General features: G+C 51.7%; 1 protein-coding gene across 1 annotated transcript in view; it reads right to left on the minus strand.

Annotated features, from left to right (window-relative positions):
• Positions 1-18650, minus strand: part of Ksr1 (kinase suppressor of ras 1) — a 116147-nt gene that overhangs the window by 26323 nt on the left and 71174 nt on the right. The window contains 4 exon segments of the mRNA XM_036195485.1: positions 1992-2052; positions 4199-4203; positions 5873-6299; positions 8246-8393. Coding sequence (XP_036051378.1) covers positions 1992-2052; positions 4199-4203; positions 5873-6299; positions 8246-8393 — 641 coding nt within the window.

Raw genomic sequence — 18650 nt, forward strand, 5'->3', positions numbered from 1 at the left:
AAAGCTGAGCACGAAGCTGTAATACGTGTAGTTTTATGTGAGAAAGGAAACAGAACACACACACACACACACACACACACACACACACACACACACACACACACTTTCCTGTGTAAAACACCCCCAGATGGGTAAATGTGTAAATGACCTATCTGCAGGCACACTGAGAAGCCAGGGGCAAGCCTGAGAGGGACTTTTCTCTCTACCCTTTGAAACCGCTTCTATTTTAAGAATATGTATTTTCAGTCTGAAATCTACCTAAACAAAACCAAAAACAAACCAGAAGACAGGCCGGAAGGAGAAGTGGGATTTCAGGAGAGCGGTATCCTCCAGCACAAAAGCACGGCCAGCCCAGGGAAGTGCAGACAGCCTTTCGTTCTCAGAGGAAGGCACTTTTGTTTTTTTTCTTCTTTTTTTCGAAACAGGGTTTCTCTGTAGCTTTGGAGCCTGTCCTGGACTAGCTCTGTAGACCAGGCTGGCCTCGAACTCACACAGATCTGCCTGCCTCTGCCTCCCGAGGGCTGGGATTACAGGCGTGCACTACCACCACCCGGCAAGGAAGGCACTTTTTGAAAACAGAGTCCATCACAGTGACAGCAGATTAACTGGCAACAGTGTTTGTGGAGCAGTCTGCAACACACCCACAAACATTATCTCACTTGAGGATCACAACCACCCCATTGAGTTAGGCGGGGCCAGGAGTCTTGAAAACCAACTCAGAGAAGTGGGCAGTGGTCCATCCTAGCTGTGTGTGCCCCAGAGCCTCTTCCCTGCGACAGCGGCTGAAGGGTTCTGCCATGGACAAGACTCCAAGCAGAGGTCCCTGTGCACCAGGGCTCAGGCTCCGCCCCTGTGGCAGTGACCTCAGGTGCACTGCTCAACCCTTGGGAGTTAGAACTCTCCCTTGGGTGAGAATTTGAGGCCAGCATCAGCACAGCTGGAATATAGCCCACAGTTTCCATGGAAACCACAGGCCCTAGCAAGTTGCAATGCCCTTGAGTCCCTGACAGTGTCCCCTGCTGTGATCACAACAGACTTTAGCAGGGACAGAGCCTGGGCAACCCAAGGCACTGTCCTGCAATCCATCCACAACACTGTGGCCAGCACACTTCAGTCTTGTGAGCATTGAGGCCAGATCTCTGGATGGTCCTTGCCACAGGTCTCCAGTGGTCCTCTTTCACATGTACAAACACCAGCCAGTCTCTGGGATTGTTAAAATCCAGATCGTTGCTGGGTGAAGGTGGTGCACACATTTAATCCCAGCAGTTGTGAGGCAGAGGCAGGAGAATCTATGTGAGTCTGAGACCAGCCTGGTCTATACAGCAAGTCCAGGCCAGTAAGGGCTACACAGTGAGTGAAATCTTGTCTTAAAAAACAAAACAAAACAAAACAAAACAAAACAAAACAAGGGGGCTAGAAAGATGGCTCAGAGGTTAAGAGCACTGGCTACTCTTCCAGAGGTGCTGAGTTCAATTCCCAGCAACCACATGGTGGTCACAACCATCTATAATGAGATCTGGTGCCCTCTTCTGGCATGTGTATACATAATAAGTAAATAAATGCTTTAAAAAAACAAAAATAAACAAAAAACCAAACCAAAACAAAACAACAAAACAAAAAACTGATGACCAGGTGGAGAAGCATATGGGCAGGATCTGGAAACATGGATTTTCAACATGCTCCATAGAGGACCCTGATGGTCTCAGGACCTGCATGACATGGAAGCCATGACTGTGGCCCTATTTCTCTGGAACCTGGAGAAGGCTGGAGTGTTTTCCCTCAGCAGGATGAGAACAAGACCCAAGGATGGGTAGGTGAGGGACCAGAAGGACCAAAAGGTATCTGGTTCAATAAGTCAAGAGTTCAAAGTGGGTTGAGTCTTGTTACCACAAGACAAGCAGGTAGGCCAGAGGCAAAGGGCAACCAGCACAGAACCCAGCAGAACCCTGTGGAGCCCAGGCCAGCTCTGTACTTCCCACAACTGAACCTACCTGTGTGTCACTGAGAGCCCGATATCCCTTCGTACCAGCTGTGGGGATCCATGAGGGAGGTCTGTGGGAAAGAACAGGCTGGGTAAACTGAGGAGGCTCTGAAGGGGGCTCAGAGATCACAGGCTAGATGGGGCATGATGCTGTGTTGCACAGCATGGCATTGCTTCACTGAACCAACATCCATCAAAGAGGGAAGGGCCGGAGCCAGCTAGACAAGGACAATGGGTATCACCCTCAGCCTGAATTGCTCTCTAGCACACATCTCTGCCCAGCTCTACAGTTGGCACACTTGTCTACCTATGATGGGTCTGCTTTGGTGGGAGGTAGGCTGGGGGCACAGCAGGAATGCAAAGGCAAGAAAGAGAAGTTCAGATGCATGCCAGCCTCTTGCCCCCTTTCAGGGGCATTCGCCTTTAGGGTTCAGTTTTGGCTAATTCTGGTTAAACAGAGGGCACAGGGCTGGTCAGCCATGCAACTCCACCTGCACCCTTGCAGGCAGCAGCACTTTGGAGATAGTCCTTGTTGATCTAGGCAGGAAGAGCAAGGAGGAGGCATGCTTCTTCTGGGCCATCCTTGCCCCCTCTTTCTCTGCCAAGGAGGACCACAGGCTTGGAGGGTCCCCTCTGCTTACCTTCTGTAGGCCCCCTGGGGTCTCCCTCTCCTGACATGGGTTCCTCTAAGGGCAGGCATCCCAGCGTTTCTGGTAAGGCTGGCTTTGCAGTGCAACTGTGCTGGATACTGTCCATCACCCATATCCTATTCTTGAGCCCCATCCTCTGAGCCCAAAGAAAAGATTCGGGGCCTCAGGACTCCTCAGTGCTGATCAGTAGACTATAGCAAAATTTTTCCTTGATACACAGGGAGGGTCTGGATTTTTATCCAATGTGTCAAAGGTCTCTACAACCCAGAAAAATCAGGAGCATTGTGCTCAGGTGACTAATGTCCCTAGAGTCAGCGCACGCGCACTCACGCGCACACACACACCCAGGGGAGCTACTGCCCCTCTCTCCTAATGTTCACACCGCTGGTGCTCCCAACACACTGACTCATCTATGGCCACAGATTCAGTGGCACAAGGTGGGATGGAGGTCCTCCCCACCCTCCTGATGACTGGGAACCCACAACCCGACCACCTGCAGCCCTCTGGCACTACCCCCAAGAGGCTGTTGCCCCTCAACTTCCTCCTAGGGCACCACACTTCAGTCAGCAGCCAAGGCCATCAGAACACACCACTCGGAGAGGTGTGAGCTGCCAGCTACAGAGAAATAGTGGGAAGGTGAGAGGCCAGTAATCAGGCTCTGAGCCTGACCTTTATTAGTCATGTTGGCCACAAGTATGCAACCATGTGTGCCAGCTAGCACTGATCTGGATCCGGATGGAATACTGGCCCTCACAGCTGTGGCCCCAACAACATCACAGCCACAGAAGAATGAGTGGTGACGGTCGGGGACATCCTAGGGTCAGAGGTTCGGGCCTAGAGAGAAATGCAGGGATTCTCCTCTCCTTACCCATGCCTTCCTGGGACCCTGCAGCAGCTCCCCAAGGACCTTCACTGCTGGCCAAGCCCTGCCTCCCCTCTCCCCTGGGCCTTACCACTGTTATCAGCTAGCTCGTAGAAAAACACGATTTCACTTAGAAAACCCCAGACATTGCTGCTTTCACACTCAGACCACCCCAAGCAGACTCAGAGGTCCAGCTGACCCCTTGGCCCCTCTGCAGTTTTTAAGTATGTGTGAGAGCCCGATCACAGCTGGAGATAGAGGGGAAGGGAAGGGGCTCCAGGGTTGCCTGGGCCTCCTTTTTCTCCTCCAGGAACTAACACCCTCAGATCTGGAGCCGCCTCTGGGAATGCCTGTCTCCTAGAGAGGGGAGTCCTGAGACATCAGCAGAGTGCTAGGTGGATGACATCTCCCACCCAGAGCACAGCTCAGAAGAAAGGCGTCATCTCAGGGGTCACTACAGTGAGGGCCAGGTGGAGACACTTTCAAAGTCTCTACTTCCCAGGGGCTGGGCTAAGGCCAGCCTGTCATTTAAGGCCAGCTGTCTTAGAGCTATTTCACGAAGCGGTTGCCAGAACTTCTGCTTCTGGACTATGGAACAGCCAGCCAACAGGGCTAAGGTGGGGTCAGAGAAATCCACCCTAGACATGGACAGTGACTCGAACATGACTTCCGGTGGCAGGAGGGATGCAAATGAATTGTCCTTACCAAACCTGGAAGACACAAAGGAGAGCAAGGGGGTGATGTCACTACACCGATTCAGCCTGTGCCTGGAAAACTACCTGGGAATAGAGCAGGCCAAGGGCTGGGACAAGGGACGGAGACCTGGCTCTGTGTGAGCCTTGCTAGCCACCCAGCACGGCATATTCACCCCTTTGAGGAAACAGGATCTTCCTCGGTCACATGACCCATGGGGGTGGGTGCCCAAGGTCCAGGAAGAAGGGGTGTGTGTTGCTATATTAGAGAGGCAGAGAATTGGGTAGGAGAGCAGGGAATCAGCCATGCAGAGCTGAAAGGTGGATTCCAGGAAGGGTCAAGTGGGGACATGCTCTGAGCAAGCCTGTCTTCTCCTCTGGAACTCCCCACTCCCAAAGGAGGCAGGGGGCTGGGGAGAATGAGGACTTTCTGCTGCCCTTAGAGCTCACCAGGGAGCCTCTGCCAGGGCTGAATCAGGTGGCAGGGTTTGGGGGGAGTGGACTCAGAATCTGTTCCCTACAGGGACAAAGCCTACTGCTCTTCTCAGGAGAGAATGAGAAACAAGGCCATCAGCTTCAGGTCACCGTGAGGTCCTCTCCGAGGGACCCATAAGCTTACGGCAATTCTCCCCTATCCTCCAGCTGCTCTTGGAGGAGCCGGGGCTTGGTGGCACAGCTGGGTAAGAAGGGTAGCACAGGGGTTTTCTGGGTTTCTGCTCCACGGTCAATAAGGCAAAGCCACCTCAGCCACCCAGCGTCTGGCACGTCACGGGCCCAAGACAGGCTTCACGTGAACAGAAAAGCAAGAGGGACGTCAAGGCCCTGGGAACCCTCTAGAAAAGGAGTGCCATGTCACGGAAAAGAGCCAGGTGCCTGACCGCTCAGGGAAGAAGAAAAAGAACCGTAAGAAAACAGCAAAACCCACAATATCTAAACGCCCCCCGGAAGGGTCATGGCAGCATGCCACGAGCGGAGTTTAAGTCAGGCTGCTCTGACTATCGTGGATATTAAGAACCCTCCTATCTCGCTTGGCTTCAGGAGGGGGTGAGGAGACAGGCACTCTTTATGGTGTACCTCTACAGAGACCTACATGAGCCACCATACTCCTCCTGCCTTTGGACCATGTGTAAATGCCATTTAAATAGCTGTTATACTGTATTGTCAAGAAGTAAAGATAAGAGAAAAACTATACGTACACAACATTCTTTTTCCCAAATGTTTTCTTTGTGTGTGCTGGAGATGGGAAGTGTTCTATCACAAAATCATATCCCCAGCTCCTTCCCGACATTTTTAGTCCCTCAATGGTGGGTCCTCGGAAGTAACCCATGAACACAGAGAAGGAACTCATTTAACTGCCAGTGCACAACATCTGGAATTCCATTTGGTCTGTCAGTGACCAGTCATGTTCCAGACAGGAGCTGCTCTGCTAGCCGATGAGAATGAAGTCTTTGGGTTTTAAGCACTGGAGATACAGGGCCTGCTTGTTACTGTGGCCTAGTCTAGCCTATCCTGACTGATACATGGCATCATTTTATATATTTATGAATGTATAGAAAGAGATCTGTTGGGATTCTGTCCAACTGCATCAGAAGGATGGACACCCATTTTTTTTCCTCCATACTTCTATGTGGGTTGACTTTATCAGTCCTTTGTGTGTGCCTAAGAGGACGTCATGGGCCAAACTTACCTCATTGGAGAGACTTCATCAATTCGGTTTCCCAGCTGGGACTCGTGGGACTTGCTGCGTGTGAGTGTGGGGAAGTTGGGGAGCAGCTGGAAGACCTTGCGGCTTGGCGGTGGGGGTGTCCTCGGTGGCTTCAGCTTGGCGTGCCGTCGCAGCTGGGGTGTGGTTGGGGGTGTGATGAAGCTGTGCAGGGCCCGGGGGGTCAGTCGGCCACTGGTGTGCAAGGGGATACAGGTGTCCGAGAGGCCTTCACTGAGGCCAGGGCCTGGCGAGTCCGAGGCCGGCAGGGCTGACACGGAGATGGAACGAGGACCCTGAGTGCCGGCACCCACTCTGCCCAGTGGGGAGAGCATGTCCATCAAAGGCCCCGAACTACTTTCCCGTTGTGCATCTGCCGAGCTCCAACCAGGGTCTTCTTTGTGCTCCCCTCCTGTGGGCCAAGGGCTCAGTCAGAAACACAAGGGACTCAGGGTGTCGCTATTATCCGAAAGCATGGCGCTTTGGCTGAGGTGAGACTGTCCTCAGCAGCAGTGGGCTCTGGCCCCAGCTTCGCCTGGCTCTAGTGCACTCAACAGTGCCTTCCACGGTACTCAGCTGACACCAGGGGGAATGTTGGGACACCCACCCCAAAGTGGGACATCAGAAGAGGAAGAGGTGACAGGTCCTGTAGAGAGCTGAGGTATGTGAGGCAGGGCAAATTCTGCTTCAGGACATTAGCTGGGTGGGGATGGGAGGTGGCACACACCTGTGATCCCAGGGAGGTAAAGGTGGACGGATCGGAAGTTCAAGACCAGTCTAGGCTACAAGAGACCCTGTTTCAAAAACCAAAAAGGAAAAAAGAAAAAAAAAAAAAAAGCCCTCAAACATCTGCGGGGTGTGGTGGTTACGTGCCTGTGAGAGACCGTGCTTATAGAGTAAGACCCTGTCTCAAAAACAAAGCGGAACCAATATAAAACAAAAACCAGGAATCAGCCAGGCTTGGTGGCACACATCTGCATCCCAGCACGCAGGGAGCTGACACAGGAGGATGGTGAGCTCACAGCCAACACAGACTACACGGGAAGAAGAGACCGGAAGGGGAAATAATGGCAGCATGTCCCATCCTCCACAGCCTAACACTGAAGAGCACACCTGACCTTTAGTGACCCTTAGAGTTCATTTCGCCTTCGCGACAATCCTGTCAGAGGGGCAGCTATTCCCCTATTGTGTGGATGAGGAACTGAGGCACAGGGCGGCTGAGCTCTCACTAGGTCCTGCTGGGGTGCAAGCAGGATGCTCTGACATCTTGTGACCCTGGTGACCAGTGAAGAAGTCATGTGGGACAATGGGAAGCCAAGACCTGCCGGAGCCTCACAGCTGGGAGGGAACAACAAAGGGAGTGTGAATGTTCTTGTCCCCAGGACTGTGTCCTGGCACAGTGGACCCCAGGCATATCTAGTACCACACACACTCGGGTGCTGTGAGTGAGGAGCTTAAGCCTTGTCCTTTTGGGGATAAAATAAATTAGCTGAGCACGGTGGTGCACTTGAAAGGCAGAAAGGCGGATCCCTGTGAGTTTGAGGCCAGCTTGGTCTACACAGGGAGTTCTAGTCCAGCCAGTATTACACAGTGAGACCCTGCCTTTAAAAAAAAACTTATATATAAATATAAAATGGGGAGCCTCCCTTTTCAGCCTCGGGAGGATGGAGATGAAGTAGGCAGCTCAGATCTTGTAAACCTTTTAAACGAGGCCTGCTTCCATTCCTTAGGCTCATTTCAATGCCTTCTCTGGGCGGTGGAGGGAACGCTAAGAGTTGGAAACTGTTTCCAAGGGAAGACACAAAATGCCTGTGAACAATCCCTGAGGAGATTGTGGTAATGGCAGGATTATACAAGGCCTGGGACAGCCCTGGGCACACTCCTGGATAAGTCTACTCGGATACCGAAGGGGCCTTGTGAGCAGACAGCCGAAGCAGTCCATGAGGACAGGAGCCACTGGGGAAAGTGTTTGGCGGAGGGAGGCTGGAATGTAGGAAGGGAGTGGAGGGGTTGGAGCAACACAGATGCCTTCCCGGATGTGTGGGAGGCCTGACAGACAGGGCCCGTCCTGAAGGCCAACTCGGATTCCTAACAATGGCTGAAGCTTCCTAGGTCAGACTGGCCAGAGCAACTGGACTCCAAGGCCCTGGACACTCTGGGAGGGCTCCCTCAGGGCCAAAGCCTAGCATACTTTTTCTCAACAGCCACACCAAAGCTGCCTCAGAAACCCTGAAGCTCACCTGCTCCCTGTCCCAAGGCCTACTTCAGCAGAAGTTCCACCTCCCAAGGGACTGGCCAGGGCGGCCTGGGAGCACAGGCAGGAACAGAGTCCTAGGGAGGGAAGCAAGCCTTTCTTACCCAGGCCAGTCACCTTCCGAAGGCAGGTGAGGGCTTGCTGAAGCTGGCTACACTCCTCAGCGCTGGCCCCCCAGCGCCGCAGCATCTCCTTGGCCTTGGACTCATCCATCTCCAGCAAGGCCTCCAGGGTTAGCTCTTGGGGAATCTCCTGGGGGCACAGAAGGGACAGGAAGAAGGCTGGGGGAGCAGTGAGGCAGTCTGACAGGCCTCCCAGCTGAGTGGCAGGAGCCAGCTGCTGGCTGGGGCCTCTGACTAGAAGCCACCACTTGTCAGGGACGCAGGCAGAGTACTCTCACCCCCACCCTCAGTATCCCAGAAGCAGCAGCTGAAGGCGAGTGCCACCTTTGGGCTGGGGTAGAGGCGGGGGTGGGGAGGACAACAGAAAGGAAGGTCTGGATAGGAACTTGCAGCCCTCTCTCTTTTAATTCTTTGACCCTTCCCAACTTGACTGTATCTGAATCATACAAGAGAGATCTCAAACTAAATTGTCTTTAACAAGGATACAACAACACAAAGAGTGGGCAGTGGTGGCGCACACCTTTAATCCCAGCACTCGGGAGGCAGAGGCAGGCAGATCTCTGTGAGTTCGAGGCCAGCCTGGACTACGGAGCGAGTTCCAGGAAAGGCACAAAGCTACACAGAGAAACCCTGTCTCGAAAAAACAAAATAAAACAAACAAAAAACCCACCACCAACAACAACAGAAAGAGCCCTTGCCAACAACTGCAGAGGCACTCAACAACTTGTATTTAAATCAGTCAAAGTAGGTCAGCTGGATGGGCCATAGCCTGTTAATCCCATATACTCCAGAGGCTGAAGCAGGAAGATCCCAAATTCAAAGCCTACCTGGATTAGAAAGCGAATTCAAGGCCAGCTAAGACAACTCTGTGAGACCGTGAAGGCTGAGGTGGCTGTTGTAGCTCAGCTGGCAGCGTGTTTGTCTGCCCTGCAAAGCCCCGGGTTCTAGCCCCGGCACTGCGTAAACCAGGCATGGTGGTACATGCCTATAATTCTAGCTCTTAGAAGGTAGAGGCAGAAGGATCACACGCTCAAGGTCATCCTTGCCTGCACAGGAAGTCTGAGGCCAGCCTGGGTTACATAAGACTGACTACAAGGGGTGTGGGGTTGGGGAAGCAGGGCTGGATATGTAGCTCAGTGGCAGAGTATTTGCAGACCATGGTCTCATATTACATCTGGAGAACGAGCCTCAAAGAGCTACACTGCTGGACAAAATCCCGGGGTGGGGGGGAGGCGCCCCAAGATGGAGCTTGCCTTGCCTGCAAACTTGATGACCCAAGTTCAAGCCCTGGAACCCACAAAAGGTAGGAGAGAACTGACTCCACAATGATGTCCTCTGACCCTGTACATACACACTGTAGCATGCATATACGCACACACCATATGCATACAAACATCAATACTAAAATGAACTTGTTTTTAAAAAGCTATTATTGGGGGGCCAGGCGGTGGTGGCGCACGCCTGTAATCCCAGCACTCGGGAGGCAGAGGAAGGTGGATCTCTGTGAGTTCGAAGCCAGCCTGGTCTACAGAGCTAGTCCAGGACAGGCTCCAAGGCTACAGAGAAACCCTGTCTCAAAAAACCAAAAAAAAAAAAAAAAAAAAAGCTATTATTGGGACAGCAAGATGGTTCAGCAGGCAAGAGTAACTTGAGGTCAAGCACAACAACATGAATTTTATTCTGTGTGTGTCTGTGTGTCTGTGGTTTTTTTTTTTTTTTTTCTGAGACTGGGTTTCTCTGCATAGCACTGGCTGTCCTAGAACTTACTTTGTAGACCAGGCTGGCTTTGAACTCACAAAGATCTATCTCTGCCTCCTAAGTGCTGAGATTAAAGGTGTGTGCTACCATGCCCAGCCTTAGAAAGGGTTTTTTGTTTTTGTTTTTTAAGTATTAATTTTTATTTTATGTGTATGGGTATTTTGCCTGCATGTATGTCTGTGCATCACGTGTGAGTAGTGCCCACAGAGGTAAGAAGACACAGGACCCCCCAAAACTGGAGTTACAGACAACTGTGAGCTGCCGTGTGGGTGCTGGGAATGGAACCCGGGTCCTCTGGAAGAGCAGCTAGTGCTCTTAACCAGTGAGCCATCTCCAGGCCTGTGAGCCCCACCTCCTGGTGCCATTCCTGACTACATGATATGGCAGCACTCAAAAGCCCTTCAAAGGCAAAAGGCTTTCTCTGGTTAACCTGAGGAAGTCAGTTTCAGAAGAATTCACGTAGACCTTGGAGATGGAGGGTCACCTGAGAAGGAATGAGCGAGGCCTCTCCAGTGGCCTGTAGGTCGCTGACACCCAGAGAGAAACCAGAAACTCAAGCCTGAATGACATTCCTCAAATGCAATGCTTTGGTTAGGCAATTAGATGGACATGAACTAAAGGGCCTCAGAAGCCCAGCTCAGAATCCAGGGCCCTCTCACCTGGTCTTGCTCAGCTGCATGAGCCACAGGTAACACCACCACTGCCTCTGTCCCACCTATAAGCCCACCATCCACCTCAGAAAGGTGACCAGGGATGGAGGACACCTCTCTTCCTCTCTCTGCAGGTCCCTTGGGCTCACTTAAACTCCAAAAAGCATCATTTAACATGCAGTTGTTTTCTGCCCCAGATCATTCATTGCCCTAACAATCAGCAAGGGCCTCTCAAAATTACCCACCTCCCTCCCTCCCTCCCTCTGCAGAAACAGAGGGTAACTTCCAGGTCTTTTGGCCACCGGGGGCAATTGGACAGCATCTGTGCATATAATATGTTCTTGTGGTTTTTCTCCCATTTCTCCTTTACCAGTTTATTCCAAGGGACTGTTAAAGGGCAGAGGGGAAATTTCCTTCTGCCTCTAAAGAAACTGGATTCTGCCACCAACCTAAATATATTTGGAAAATGGATTCTTTCCCCCAAAGCTTCTAGAAAAGAGGTCAGCTTGTCTGGCTGCCTTCTTACTTGGCTTTGTAAGAGCCTCTGCAAGGAAGGTTGCAGCACTGGCCTGGGGCTGGGCTCCTCACCACCCTCCCTTACAGAGCTCTGACGTTACACACAGTGAGCCTGAAGTTGCTACGTGGGACCCAGCATTAGAAAGCTAATACAAAGCATGAACACTGAGTTAGACTTCATCTCAAAGACGGACTTTTCCTCCCACCACAGACTCCACAGACAACACGGAACAGTGGAGCACATCTCTGCCTCTAGGAGCTTAGAGTCCAGGATCTCTCCCTCTTCCCCTCTCCCTCCCACTTGGGTGGTGGTGGTGGTGGTGGTGGTGTGTGTGTGTGTGGGGGGGGGGTTTGAGCAAATAAGGAATTATTATGCACAAAGATACAAACAAGTACACCAACTACCTGACTGGACGGGCCCTCTGCACCCTCACTGCCTTCCTCGTCCTCCTTCATGCCTTGTAGGACTATTCACGTTTGCAGTGACTGAGATGGCCACACATCCCGTATCAAGCAAGTCTAGAAAGCTTGAAGTGATTTTCAATGATGCTGAAGGCAAGTTGTATTTCGTTTTTGATTGTTTTCTTGAGACAGGGGCTTACACTGTATCTCAGCTGGGCTGGAATTCATTTTGTAGCTCAGGCTGGCCTCCCAACTCCAGGTGATCCTCCTGCCTCAGACTCCCAAGTGCTGGATTACAGGCCTGTACCACTACACTCAGTTCAAATTTTATTTCAAGAGAGTGATTTCACCGCCAGGCCACTTATGGAGTGGCAAATCTTAGATTCAAGTGTCACACTGGACTTGGGCCGCACCCCTCCTCCACAGCACCTGTGGCAGGTCCTTACGTCTCAGCAGGTGGCGACTCCACCCCCAAGGCTCCAGCAAGACTCTCAGTACAGTTTACAACAACCCCTGCCACAATGAGAAAGAGACGCACAATACCAAGAAAGATCACCATCACTGGTCAGAACAACTCTCGGCTGCCAGAAATCCTTCCTCGCTATCACGTGAAAACCCACAGGAAGCCACTGCTCAGAGCAGCAGCGGGAGGGGAGGTTGATTAGAAGCCGGTTCCCACACGGGAGCTGTTCCCCCTGACCACCAGCCTTTCTTATTTCCCCAGCAAGTGTTCTTCACCTCAGTGCATCTCGGGCATCCTTCCCGTTCATTTTGCCCTGGAAAGAAATCTGACGATTCTGTTGTGACAGGGACAGGGGACCTTCACCTCCACACCAGCCGCGTGGGACACAGCACACACCTGCAATCCCAGTCCAGAACTGCATACAAGAGGATCTTAAATTTGAGGCCAGCCAAACCCCAAACACAAAGCAACATTCTACTTTGGATGGGATGTCCTTGGTTGGTCTCCCACGGACACCCATGCACGGGCACACACCCACACGCACACATACTGTCTACAACGCTGACTTGGCAGCTTCCTGGAAGATGAGAGATGGCGTCAGGCACGGGAGCCCCAACCTCCAACCTAACTCGAAAGCTAACAGGAAGGGTTTGTTCCCCCTTTCATTTTTATCCCTTTTTCATCAACCACGACTTTCAATTTTCAAACAAAATAATTATGTTCATTACTCTCACCCATTTGCCAGTACAACCGCCCACCTCTTTGTGTATGTTCTCTCCAATGGAGCCGACTCAGGAGGTCCGTGCCACCCATGTCCAGGAATTGAAGAGCTCACTTGACGTAAATGGCAGCCCGTCAGATGCCAGAGCTCCTGCCACCGCCCCACACTGTCGACTGCTAACCTGGAACTCAGAAGCTCCCGTCTGGGGGAGTGGGCTACTTCAAAACAGCCAATTTCTATGTACGTTCCACCAGAACCACCCAGTAACATGGAAGGTCCTTTGCTCTTTAGCCAAGCAAGTTAACTTTCCTGGAAAGAGAGATAATATGTTCAAATCGCTCTCCTAAATACATTTTAAAAAATGTAAAAAGAAAAGAAAAAAAGGATTTTTTCAAATTAGCTAGAAGTGTCTCACTTCTCTGAAGCCCAAAGATCAATCTGCTTCCCTTGCCTGTACTCTTCATGATTTGATTTTAAAAAGTGCTGGAAAATGGGTAAGGCCAAGGTGGGGCAGCAGGGATGCTAGAGAAGAAAGCCACCTTAGAACCCGCCCTACACTGGTGTCCCCACCCCTCCAGCATGGGCCAGCCACTCAGTGTTTCTACCTGGCTTCCAGGGGTGTGAACATTTACCCTCACATGGTGGCAGTCACACAGCTTAGCACACCATTATTCTTGAATGACAGTTCTTTCTACCACTTAGATCCCACTGGCATGAGGAGGCAGATCGGGAACTTGAGGGGGGAGGTGGCAATGGAGTTAGCTCTATACCTATCTTTTTATGATAACATGTTTTCTGCCACAATGGGCAAGGCTAACCAGAAGCCCACCCACTGCTCTCAGCATTATGGGGGATGGAGAAATCCAGGAAGTGTGCCAGGACTTCTGGCATTAAAAAAAAATAAAAATAAAATAAAAACTCAGCTGGGCTTGGTATGCCATGCTTGTTACCCAAACCTTGGGAGGCTGAGGCAGAGGGGATAGCAGTTCAAGTCAGGCGTGGCTGCATAATAAGGTTGAGGCTGCCTGGGCTGCATAAGAACCTGTTTTTTTTTTTTTTTTTTTTTTTGGTTTTTTGAGACAGGGTTTCTCTGTAGCTTTGGAGCCTGTCCTGGATTAGCTCTGTAGACCAGGCTGGCATCGAACTCACAGAGATCCGCCTGCCTCTGCCTCCCGAGTGCTGGGATTACACGCGTGCTGGGATTACACCACCACCGCCCAGCTAAGCACATAGTTGTGGTTTGTTTTTTTTTTGTTTTTTTTTTTTAGATTTTATTTATTTATTATGTACATAGTGTCCTGCCTGCATGTAACCCTGCAGGCCAGAAGAGGGCACCAGATCTCATTACAGATGTTTGTGAGCCACCATGTGGTTGCTGGGAATTGAACTCCGGGACCTCTGGAAGACCAGTCAGTACGCTTAACCTCTGAGCCATCTCTCCAGCCCTTGTTTTTAAACAGTAATGACAACCTGGGTTATCTTTGAATGGTTGGTTTTACTTGGTGGCATCTAATCCAGATGTGTTAGTGGATATGGAGTCTAGGGCCTGAGGATGGAGGCTGCTGGAAGAATGTGATCCTGCCCAGATTGCATCTGATCAGTAACTTCTAAAGCCTTCCTTCTGTGGGCACAAACGGTCTGTCACCCAGCAGTGACAATGAGCCACCCACCCTGCACATAAAGTGTGGGGTCTTCCCACTCTTATGACTGATTAGTGACCCAACGTTAAACAAGAAGAGAAGTCCCATGAGGCAGGCATGCTTGAATCAGGAGGACTAAGAGAAGAAAGGTGCCCAGACCCCAAAGTGAGATGAGCCTCCCTGACCCCTAGGAGTGGTCCTGGTATCATACCTCAACCCAAACAACTCAAAGCCCCCAGACCTCACACACAGATATGACTCACCCACCCATCAAGTCTGGCACAGCACAGGGGAGTCTGTGTTAGGAAGTGAGGTCAAATCACAGTCATTCCTTTGTATGCTAGAGAACCAGAAGCAGATTAGTGATCAGCTTGCCTCCTGCTGAAGAAACTCACCAGGAGAGTCATTGGGAAACCCTCTCTAGCTTGAGAGGACCCTGGCTGCCCAGCCACTTGGAGGCCCTAGAGAAGACAGTCATTGGTCATCTAAGAACCACATCTGTCTCCCTCTGTCATGCCCTGGAGAGCTGCAGAAGGGATGGAGGCTGGGAAGCTACACTGATTCTAAAAGAACTGCTGCTCACTCCAGCTGCTGAGCCAGGATGAAATGTGTTCACTAGAAGCTGAGAGAAGCCATATGCCCCGCCACGGACCCAATATGCCTCAGGGTTCACATGGATCATGAGTGGGGCATCAGGAACACTGCATCCCTGACTCTGCCTTCTCCCCCCAAACACCATGACTTATGTTTTCCAGTGAGTGACTTAAGTTATCCTTTCTGGTGACAAGGAGGAAGCAGGGCCAGTTGCAAACTGAGGTCATCCTAGCCTGTGACAATTAAGCCATGCCATTAACAGGAGCCTGCTGGTCTCTGTTCTCTGTAGCCGAAGGCAGGGAAGGGTTTGGCCGAACATGCCCCCGCCCCCAGTCTCTAGCAGCTGGCAGTGGCTGGGGTCACAGGTCATACTGAGTATCAGATGGTATCCTGGGACTTACCAGCAGCCACGGGGCAGCCTGGGTCTATACTTAGAAACTGTGCCGGCTGACACAGGGAGCCATCCGCACACATGTGGGCCAGGGGGAGAGCAGTAGTTATGCCAGGGGCCATGCTGCCTGGTATGGGTCACATACACACAAATGCTCTGTAACTCTGGCCAGAATTGAGGGGACAGTTGGAGTGAGGGCCTAGTTAGGGTGAGCTCTTAGCAGTGGGGATGAAAGCAGCTGTGAGGAGCTCCCAGGAGGCTTCCTTCCCACACACCCCTTTAGGCTCACCCCTGCTTCAGGCTCCTCAGCAATGCACGCTCGTCCCTTTCCTGGCACTTTCCACTACTGACTGGTGTAGCTCTCTGGCTCTGGATGGCACCAGGTCTCACTGCCCAGCATCAGTGCCACCTACCAGGGCCTGCCTCCTAGCAGTCACCCTGCTCCACTTCCCCACATGGGCATAAGAAAGGACCCTTCCACTTTGCCATGGCCAAACCCACATATCCCAATGTCAACATGTAAATGAGTAGGTGTGGCCACCTTCAAATGATACTCAGGCACACTCAAACTTGAATTTTACATCATTTTCATCTGTCACAGGATATTTTGTGACTCCCCCCACCCCCAGACAAGTTTGAAAAAAAAAATAACTTCATTCTTTAAACAGTGGTGGGCAGATCTGGCCTGTGGACCAGAGCTCTTTGGTCCTGACCAAGTGAGTTTATTCTGTCACTCCATACATACTTGCCAGCTCTGCTGGGCTTCATCTCCCAGAGGCCCTGGGCCTCACTGTCCCTCCCTTCCTGCTTCCCCTTGCGGTGGCATCCTGGTCCCACCCCAGTACAACATCACTAGGAAGAGTCATCCAGGACAGGCTTCTGGCCAGGCCCACGCCTGCAGCTCAAAACACAGCCTGTGCTCATCAGCTTCTACGTCATCGGCACAAATGTACAAAAACACCTGTTTTGCGGCCAATGGCATGTACCCAAGCTTGGGGGGAACTGGTGTTTCCCTTACTCCACATCCTCCAAAATAAAGAGAGGGCTGCTAGCTTAGGCTACAGAGGGAGACCCTGTCTCAATAAATAAACACCATCATCCACAAGACCCCACAGTAAAGCGCAAGTCTGTAATAGTCTGTTCAAGACTTGGGGTTCCGTCTCCCACACAAAACCAAACAGTAGACAACAGGACAACTGGAAATACTCTTTTCAAAGCAGGGGCCAGTTAAGGCACCTGCTGCTCTTGCACTGGACCAGAGTTCAGTTCTAGGTCCTCCGTCTGACAGTTCATAACCACCTATAACTCCAGCTCTGGGGCACTCTGACACCTCTGGCCTCTGTAGACACCTGCATTCGTGAGTATGACTGTGTGTGTGTTTGTGCGTGTGCACTCACATAGGCTTAAAAATAATAAAAATCTTAAAAAAAAAAAAAAAAGAAAGAAATTAAGATGGTTTGAAGGGAAGTCTTGGAGTTAGGGAAGATAGTTGGACTACAGCCAAAAAGCTAGGGAAACTCTTGAGTGACACTTTGCTTCTGGAGAACCAGCAAATGAGAAACCCCCACCCTTGACCACACAGGGCTCTGCAGAGGGGCCGAACCTGAGTAAGCAGGTTCAGAGGCTCTTAGCTGACCCTGCTCAGCTCTAGGGCACAGCTCCCCAGATCTTCAGGCTTCCCTGCCTCCTTTGTTGATGCAGCAGGTGACAGCTGGGTGACAAATGGCCATATGACATGCCACTACACCACGCCATTTCTTGAAGCAAATGGGGAGGCGTGAGAACAGGCCTAAGTTGGGGCTGCCCCAGCAGTTCGGGACACCACAGAGCCAAGAGCTAGTCTGAAACATTAGGGACAACCCAGCCTTTCTAAGGGACAACTAAGTCTCAGATATAGCACAGGGACATGGCCATGCCTCCAGCCTTCTTTACTGTTTGCTGGTCCCTGATATCTTCCCAACCCAAGTTCCTCCCCCATTTTCTCAGTACTAAGGACTAAACCCAGAGTCTTGCATACGCTAAGCAAGCACTTTACCAATGACCTATATCCCCAGCCCCAATCTCCTCCTCCTCCTACCTACATCTGCCTCCTCCAGGTTTGCAGGACAAGAACTCTGAGTACCGGTGGTGAATCCTGCTGCACCAGGGTGTACCCAGTGTATCACAGCTGCATGTCTGACCCCCAGCAACAGTCCTGAAGGACCAGGAGCTAGTCCCAGACCCCTGAAGCAGGGAACCACATCAGTGGTCAGCACAGGAGGTTTGTCTTCTGGGTAGTTTGTCTGTCTGACTCAGCAGGGAAGGAACTAGGTTTTCGGCAGGAGCCCAGGGCTGGAGACCTGAGAAGCAGATTCTTCTGTCTACAGACAAGGGATGCATTGTTTCAGAGCTCCCCGTGGGCATCCAAAGAGGAGGCACTGGAGATCTCTCAGGAGACCCCGGGGGCAGGCAGCCTTCTCTGTAGTTTTCCAGGGCCACTGAATACCACCAACCCCACAGCAGCATTGGGCCCCAAAGCTATGGAAGCCCAAAAGCTTCTGAGAGGATGGCTAGGACCTGAGCCAGGGGACTATCACCATAGCCACCAGGTTCTGAGGACATGAAAAAAGCTATTGGATACCCAAGAAAATGAGGAGAAACCCATTGCCTGCCAAAGTCAGAAGCAGAATTCAAAGGAACTTTAGAGATAATCTAGTCCAATGGCGAATTTACAGAGGGAAAAAAAATACAAGACCTAGGGAAGAGGAAACCTGCTGTGTCATCCAAACAACAGAACTGGGACAAGGCCCTGGCGACCTGCATGCATCCCACAGGAACCAATACCAGAATAGGCTGTGCCTTAGGAAGGTCCCCGGCTTCCATGGCGGCTGCACCATGTCCACACACTGACTGGGGACTGCAAGAGAATGAGAGAAAGACAGAGGTGGACGCAGACAGGAAGGCTGGGGTTGGCTGGCCTGGCTCTGGGATGGAGAAACTAACTGCAGGACTCATTCCAGATAGCTGGACAGGGAGGCGGGTCACTGCACACAGCTGGACAGGGAGGCAGGTCACTGCACACAGCTGGACAGGGAGGCGGGGTCACTGCATACAGCTGGACAGGGAGGCGGGGTCACTGCATACAGCTGGACAGGGAGGCGGGGTCACTGCACATAGCTGGACAGGGAGGCGGGGTCACTGCACATAGCTGGACAGGGAGGCGGGGTCACTACATACAGCTGGACAGGGAGGTGGGGTCACTGCACATAGCTG

The sequence above is a fragment of the Onychomys torridus genome, chromosome 8 (assembly GCF_903995425.1).
Source record: "Onychomys torridus chromosome 8, mOncTor1.1, whole genome shotgun sequence".
NCBI classification, from domain to species: Eukaryota; Metazoa; Chordata; class Mammalia; order Rodentia; family Cricetidae; genus Onychomys; species Onychomys torridus.